Source organism: Lolium rigidum, chromosome 2 (assembly GCF_022539505.1).
Source record: "Lolium rigidum isolate FL_2022 chromosome 2, APGP_CSIRO_Lrig_0.1, whole genome shotgun sequence".
Classification (NCBI taxonomy): Eukaryota; Viridiplantae; Streptophyta; class Magnoliopsida; order Poales; family Poaceae; genus Lolium; species Lolium rigidum.
In genome coordinates, this window is record NC_061509.1 from 36,021,980 (window position 1) to 36,030,176 (window position 8,197).

General features: G+C 45.3%; 1 protein-coding gene across 1 annotated transcript; it reads right to left on the reverse strand.

Annotated features, from left to right (window-relative positions):
• Positions 1–1,209: 1,209 nt before the first annotated feature.
• Positions 1,210–5,942, reverse strand: LOC124689506 (tRNA nucleotidyltransferase cca2-like). Its single transcript, XM_047223029.1, has 15 exons — positions 5,628–5,942; positions 5,376–5,545; positions 5,178–5,295; positions 5,026–5,078; positions 4,829–4,878; positions 4,409–4,507; positions 4,046–4,155; positions 3,788–3,915; positions 3,518–3,593; positions 3,031–3,114; positions 2,336–2,398; positions 2,096–2,240; positions 1,793–1,942; positions 1,628–1,722; positions 1,210–1,550 (listed from the first exon to the last, which is right to left on the reverse strand). Exons 1-15 carry the CDS (start codon positions 5,940–5,942, stop codon positions 1,443–1,445), a joined length of 1,764 nt encoding a protein of 587 aa, XP_047078985.1. The 3' UTR covers positions 1,210–1,442.
• Between the last annotated feature and the right edge of the window lie 2,255 nt (positions 5,943–8,197).

The following is an 8,197-nucleotide window of genomic DNA, read 5'->3' on the forward strand; positions in this document are numbered from 1 at the left end:
CTCTTTTGGCATAGAGCAGCATCTTGTGATCTCCTAAGATGATTGTCGCCAGCCTTTGTGGCAAATGGTGTTGATACGTGTTGTAGTGTGTCTTATGTGTTTCCACACGGCATGACAAACGGTGCAAACCAGGGTGTCAAACATCTTCCTCCTTTTCATGAAACGTCGTCTCTTTAGGGGTGAGTTTGATTGCTCGACAAGTCATTTCCCGGTTTCAGGGATGTAAAAAAACCTGAGTTTGGATAGCAACCGTTTTCCGTGTTGTTGGCTTGCACGAACTTTAAAGCAGGGTCGAGATAGGCCCGCTAGGCAAGCTCGATTTGTCCGTTGTCGCTGGGACACGCGTTGTCAGGCAAATGAAAGGAAGTCGGGCGCGCGGGAGAATGCACGGGTGCAGATAATGATGGCAGGAGGGAGAAAATTGGCCGACCCGTATGACGCGAAGAGTAGGATCACTGCCCCATAGTGGATCACTTCAGTTGAAAAAGAGAACAAACCCTATTTTCGCTCTCAGACATGTGGTAAATGGCCAAATGGGGGATTTGTATCTGTGATACGGAACCGGGCGAAAGAGACAAACAGCTCTCCAAGCTCTTGTTGAAGTTGAGATCAGAACCCCCCAGTTGTATCAATAAAATACCGTTCAAATTACAACCCCAAAGTACCCCTCGATTTGGGATGGTTTTGACTTTTGAACCCTGGTTTTGTGGCTCCGTGAGAGGGCGTTTGACGCTGGACTGTCCAATTCCTACCGCCGTCGTTGTTTTTCCTCCATGACCTGATCCATTCTTTGTTTTCTATTCTTTCTGTGCGACTAGGACAGGTCCAACGCTTCTATACCAGTCGGTCAGAATAAATGGTTGAACAAAGATGACATGATGCCGGAATAGAAAATTAGAGAAGAAAAAGTGAAAAGCTCAATCCTCACGCTTCCATTGCATTAAGACCTAATTAAGAAAGCAAAAGATCGAGCAAGTGAAATATAGTTGCAGTGCAACGTGATCAATACATACCTCCCTCTTTATATCCAACTTGATCTCACGGGAGCAAAGTAACATGGAGCAAACAAATTAGCACTCTCGCGTGTCGCGTGCAACCGTTCAAATCGCTGAGCTCAGCAAGGATATGGGGTTGCTTGACACGGCAGACATCTATTTTTTTCGAGGGTACCCAGACGTCCTACATTAATTTTATAGAAGCAGAGGTTTATGTACAGTCCTAAAGAATTAGCACGGCCTGTAAGAAACAGAAATGCCTCCTTCGTGCTTCGATCTGACCCCGTGACAAACAGGCAAACTGGATTACGTAATCTCGATTGATTTACGAGGAGTAATCCAAGAACGAGGATAACTAGCACGAACCACAATCGGAACAAGCAAAAAGCTCCAGGTGGCAGGCTGGCAGTTTAACTAGTGCAAACTAGGGCAGCTCAAAATCAGATGCTAGATTTCTAACTTTTGGCGTTTCGACTGCGACTGCTTCATCCAATCGATGCAATCATCCACGGTTCCGTTTGGATGCGCAAGCTGCCACCTGAACACACGTTTTTTCTGCAACAAGGAATGTGTTAACATATTTTGGGCACAATTGATCATTTGAGCACTTACAAGGGAGCCAGGGTGCATACCCATTCTCCAATCTCTGGACCTTTTGGCCGCTGCATGGCTGCCATTATGGTTTCACCTTTGAGCAATGGCTTCCAATTCCACACCTCATCGAGACCTGAACTTAACATGTTATCTCTACATTTGCGGTGACGGGAAAAGTGTAAACCATCATTAATTTACTTTACCTAGATCAGTTATGAAATGCTCAACTTCCATGTACTTCTCTTTCAACCAATCCTGCTGGCTGAGGGCATTTTCAGCTTCTGGATAGTAGTAGAGAATGGATATAGCAAGTGCCACCCGCCAAAAGTCCTTTATTTCAGAAAGTATGACTCCTGAATGCCAAATGTTATGGTCCAAAATACAACTAAAAGGAATAATCTTAGGACTTTGAGATTGGACGCAAATTACTAAAACAAGAACATGCCTACATGCATCAGACCAGGGCACAAGATAACAGTGGTAAAAACTAGCATGCTGACACTGACCTGCATAAACACGATTCAATGTGTCCGTTGGCATCTCAAGATATACATCTTCCAACTCCTCCTTGAGAGTTCCTGAAGCGACATTTGATTCAAAGAGGAGAAGAAATTCAGCGAACTTTCCGCTGGCAGCATGTATGTTGACAACCTTTAAGCACACAAGAAAGTTAATTTGTTACCACAGTGCACAAGACTGGGAGTCACAAAAGCAAATGTTGCTCAGGGCAACTCAACACAACATACCGATTTAGCAAGACATGCCGGCAGCTTTAATGACTCCTTAACAATATATCTAGTGACCTCAATCTGCAGATGACACAACACAAGCAAAAGACTTAAAGACAGTAGCAGATGGATACCGTTCAAAACGCACAACAAGGGGCTCTGAGCAGCAGTAGGGTCAGGCTTCAAATGTTGCAATCCCCGTTCACTTCTAGAGACGAGCAGCAATGAGTCATTAAGGGGAACCACAAGATGGGCACAAGAGAGAAATCGTAGACTCAAATATTACTCTAATACCCCTGATCATTATACCATTAAGATTGCCTACTTTGGGACTTAATTGCAAACAGAGATCGTAAAAAGCAAGGGGACCTATTTCTACTTCTTGGAGCTGTTAAGACTTTACTTAACCTAGGTAGATTTATCTAAACCCAAGAATAACTGCCTTCATAGACAGCTACTGTTTGTTCTCACTTAATCTAGGTAGATTATAAGCATATAATGTTCAGTTAGCTGAAAACTAATGGCCATGTCACACCAAGCCTGCCTTGCCTCTCCAGTCAGCACAGTAATACAGTAATAAACAGAACGGCTTACATGTATTGCTCCTAAGTAAACAGTTTTAGTGAAACTAAGATGACACAAAAATTGCCTGTTCAAATAGATTAAAAGCTTGAATTTACACTAAATTGGATGATGCATAACTTAGACGTTACCTTCTTAGATTTTTCGTCCAAGTAGAACATCTTTCGGAGAGGAAAAAAGAGTGCACTATAGAGGTAAAGTTGTCGCTGTTCATCCTAAACACCGTAAAAGATATTTATGTTAGGGAAAGGCAAGAGAGAACATATTACAGTTAAAAAATTATGTTTTGCCATAATAGCATCGAATCCACAAAAGAGGTAAGAGGAAATTGGGGTAGAACTTATTATCGCACCAGAGATGATCTGAATATTAGTAAACAATACTACTATTATAAATCATGGACAAGAAAAGACATTGGTGCCATTGAAGAGCTTTATTTATACCCCCAGCCCCCTCCCTCAATGTTCCATTTTCGATTTACATATTTCTATATAAATGGCTTAAGTAGTTCACCAGTGAAGTAGTTCACCGGTGAAGGGTTGTCAAGCTCTTACTATGAAGCATTTTAAATAGAAGTAATAACACATGAAAATAATCTAAGTAAAAAACAAAACAGACCAGCAAGGGACGAGAAACGCCATTGTGCACAGAAATTGCAAAGTTCCAAGCAGCTTCAATGTGTGAAACACAACACCTGCATATACCAGTACAAAATAATAGATGGAAGTGAAGTGAACCATGGGTAATAATGGAAATAAGGAGATATAAATGCACATTGGTATCTTCTACTATTCCAAATTCCTACAAGTACCCAAATTGGAAATAAAATTGTGTATAATCAGTTGGATCTGAAACACAAAATAAGTAGATGTCAGAACAAAGACACACCGATCATAGTTGTCAAAAATTGGAGGGTTGGATTTTTCAGGGAAAGCAAATACAACATAAAATAGCCCCAAATCACAGATGTAAGACATTGCTTCAACTGGGCGTCTGCCTGACATCATATGATTAATCTGCACAAAGAGCATTATCACTAGGGTTGTTTTCCAAGTTCATCAACAATGATAAAGCATTGTTACAAAAAAACAAGAAACAATTAATGAAAGAGATGTCGTCAGATGATAAGTAGTGTAGGCATCAAACCTCCTCGCCAACACGTTCTCTGCTAATCTTGCAGCAAAGTTCCAACTTCACCTTTTCGTCCGAAGCAGCTTCTTTCAACTCATCGGACAATGTAAAGTTGAATCTAGTAGCTGCGAAAGATAACGATGAGCCAATGCAAGAAAAAAAAACATGATGATTCAATTCTAAATTTTGGAATGTCAGATTACATAACTGTGTGTATTTATAGTCCGTGTAATATATGGGTTCTATAAGGGGTTTAGAATATATTTCCATGCCTTTTACGTGTACATATACTAGCCATTGCCCCCAAGAAATACAAGTATCATGCTTCCCTGCCTAGTACATGTATGTTAAGATCAACTAGGAGATGTTTAAACTTACCAAATCGAATTGCTCGAAGAACTCTAAGTGGGTCATCCAAGAAGGTAGCTTTGGGATCTAAAGGAGTAACAGTAAGGCCCTTCTTGAGGTCGTCAATACCTTCACAATGCAAAGCAGCTTGAATATTACATGATGGTCCCATAAATTTAGAGTAAAATGCATAGCAAGTAGGGTGTATCATACATGTCCATGAACTTTAAAAATGTGGTTTGGGGTACTCAAACTTGTTAAGTTGACTGTAGGTGAGTCAACATGCCAAACAACACCGAGATAGATGAAGGTTTGGACTAGCACTAAATAACTTAATAAGTTGAAGAATCGACAGCGCACTTTCAAATTTGATGGACATGAGCTGACAGGTTGTATGACGGCACGCACATGAATTTGGTATCTCGTGCCACAGAAGTAGTACAAACTCACCTCTTCGAGTAAAGTCTTCCACACAGTTATCATTGATGTTGTAGAATAAACTGCCAAAATTGTTTTGAAAAGATAAATATGCAGGGATTCTAAGGAATAGGCTTCTTGAAGTCAAATTTATATCAACGTTGTAATGATGAAAGAAAATCTTTCAGATATAACACAAACACATCATTAATGGGGTATCAAGGTATTACCTATTAATTGTTAGGTCCCTACGGTATGCATCTTGTTCAGCAGTGCCACTCTTCTGCAAGTGATAATCAGGTTGTAAAATATCTATCAGTAATAAAAAATACTCAGATATATATGTATAGTGCGCACTGAGGCCAATAAGATAAGTACACACCATGGTAGGAATACGGGTGCTTTCAACGTACGTTTCAGACCTCAAGTTAACAAAGTCAATGTCTCTGCCCAACACAGACATCTTAACAGTTTCCAAGTGCTTGGATCGATCCGGATTGCTGCAAAAAAATCGTAATAATTCAAGTTAATAAGTTACTCATGAGCAAGATTAGCAGCAGCCTAACTAGAATTTGCATACCACCGGATAACATTAGTTCCTCCTTCCAGCTTCTTTCCTTTCTCCTGCTGCTTCTCCCCCACTGTCAACTTCTTCTCCACAAGGAACTCTGTGTATTTGACAGAGAACTCGAGGCCCGTCATATTATTATCAAGGGCAATGTCGATGTCAGCAGGCTGTTCCCCTAATATCTGCCGAGAATTCTATGTGTTAGTCAGCAGCGAGGCAAGGAGCAAAATTAAGGAGAAAGGAAACCCAAAAGGAGGATCAAACCTTGTCCCGGACCCAGCCACCGGCGACACGAAGTGTAGTGCCGAGGTCGAAGTGACGGACGACGTCCAGAAGCCGTTGGAAGATCTTCTCCTCTTCCTCTGTCAGCTCTATTACTACGGTCTCCACTACCTCGGCGCCCCGCTGCAACTGCTCCAGCGAACCCGCCGCCATGGCAGAGTTGCCGGAGTTACCCGCGCCTCCCCCACGCACCACCCGCACGACGCGTTTGGAACACCTCCCCGAATTGTTGGCATCTCGGTGAGCAGCGGAGGGATCGATCGGCAAATCTCCCTGGGCTTTATTGGGTGCGTCCATCGGCAGGCAGGGCCTGGCTTGGTTTCCTTCGTTTCTCTCATAGCTAGTCATCCCAGACTCCCATATTTAGTCAGTGCAGCCGGTGAATATCGTGGAAAGAGAGAAAATTTCAGATAACGCCAGTCTTTGCGGCAATTGTTGCACCAGAAACAAAACCTGTTTTTTGCAGCTAGCAATTTTTTCCACATGGCCCAAACGAACCAGTTACAAGAAAAAAATCTCCTTCCCTTTCTAAAATTTCTTTCATGAAAAAGCACAATCCAATAAAGATTATTAAAACTGAAAACTTCACCGCGCGAAATTAAGAAAAGGGTTGCATACTTGCATTTGTACGTCGACCCGAAACCCAAAATTCGGAGGGAGGCAGCCTAGGGTTCTTCGGCCCATCTAATGAGCATAGAGAAAAGAAACGGAGGAGGGTGCATGTCGGAGGGGAATATACCTGGTGGAAGGAGCGATGGGGTTTTCGCAATCCGTCGGAACCGTCGCACAAGCGCCGCCGCCACCGTCGCCGAGCCGTATCGTCTGTGCCTCCTCTCCTGGAGACAGCGGGAGGGAAGCGTACCCATTGAACGGGGAGATGAGGTCGCCCGAATCCATCATCCTCGACGCCGGCGCGCAGCCTCCGCCGCCGCCGTGACGCGAGTCCTCTGCTCGTTCTAGTTAGCTCGCGTAGCTTTTTTTTTCCCTGTTCGTTCGATTCTGGTAATGTTGTGTGGGCTTGTAGCTGCCTCTGGGGCTACGTGGGCCTGTAAGGGACGAGGCTTATGAATCCGGTCTAGAATTTCTTTTTGCCTAGGGCGCGTTTGGTGCCTGGGTGCCCGCTCGCATCGCCCCGCAAATTTCTGGGCGCAACTCGCGTTTTTACATAGCACGGTTTTTGAAGCATCTCTGGGACAAGTTTTGGAGGAACCCCGATTTGACAGTTTCTTCAGGACCAGGCCATGTCGAGACGAAAATAGACAACGCCGGTTCGCACTGGAGCTTGCTTCGCCTCGGCATGGCGGGAGAAGCCGAAATCCCAGTGGCGTTGCGCGGCAAAGGTGGGGGTAACCTCCCTCTTCGGTTACCCTTTCCATTAGCCCCTCCCAAATTTTGCATTCTCCCAATTTCCTTACCGGTGTCTGCGACCAGATCTGCCAGTGCGCATCTACCCTTCGATCTCCGGCGCCGACCAGAGTCCTCTTCTCCAGCCACGGCGGAGACTGCGCACATCTGTGGCGGCTTTCGGCCATGTCCATCGTCCGCCATGATGGATGTAAGGGGAAACTCCTCTGCTCTACTGTAGTGTTCGATTCATGTTCGTAGAACTGGTTGGGTTCGATAAGACCGCTCGTAATGCATAGATCTTGTTTGAGTAGACCGACCAGCTCCAGCTTGTGCATCACGCCGCAGCACTCATCATTTGCGTACAAGCCTGGATCCTAATGGTGCACAAGAGAGAAGTTAGGCATGCTGCTTATCCTCCTGTGACTTACGGACCTATGATACACCGATATCAGGAGAGGATTGCCAACCTAAACAACATCTATAACTGCAACGACGTAGAGGCCATCCAGATGCTACGGATGAGAAGAGTCCCTTTCTATGCACTTGTGAAAACGTTCAGGGAAAGAGGACTGCTGACGGATAGCACCCACACCTCTGTCGAAGAACAAGTCGTAATGTTTCTTCATGTCATCGGTCATAACCAGAGGTTCAGAGTCATCCATAACACATTCAGGCGATCCACGGAGACTATCTCTCGGTACTTCCAGGTGTTGTACGCAATTAGGGAGCTCAGTGGGAGCACCTTTGTCAGTGAGAGTGGATTTAGTGACCGGGTGTATACGTGAGCACGCGGTCATCACTGTTGGATTCGCTTTAAGATCCTGGCCTCACAAACGGAGCCCAAACGGCGTGAAACATCCTTTTTCTAATCCCACCGCGAGCTGACTTGTTGACTCGAATTGGGCCGCCTCTGCCCACTCTCTCTCCCAACCAGTCCCAACACCTTCGCCGCATCGCGGGGAGGAGGCCGGCGGCGGCGCCATGGAGAAGGGCTTCCAGCACCAGCACCACCTGCTGGGATGCGAGAAGATGAGGGGCACGGCGGGGCTGATGGGCCTACAGAAGCAGAACTCGTGGTCACCCGACATCGAGCGGGGCGAGGCCTGAGAGCGGTGCCGCCGCGGCCTGAGAGCGGTGCCGCCGCGACCTGATGCGCCGAGCGCCCTCGTCGTCCTCGCTCAGCCGCGCGCAGAGCGTCACCGACG

Coding starts and splice junctions, on each gene's coding strand:
- LOC124689506 (XM_047223029.1), bottom strand. CDS start 5,942: ATGGACGCACCCAATAAAGCCCAGGGAGATTTGCCGATCGATCCCTCC. Junction 5,079..5,177: donor GCACCCGTATTCCTACCATG/GTGTGTACTTAT, acceptor TATCACTTGCAG/AAGAGTGGCACTGCTGAACA. Junction 2,241..2,335: donor CGGCATGTCTTGCTAAATCG/GTATGTTGTGTT, acceptor GTGTGCTTAAAG/GTTGTCAACATACATGCTGC.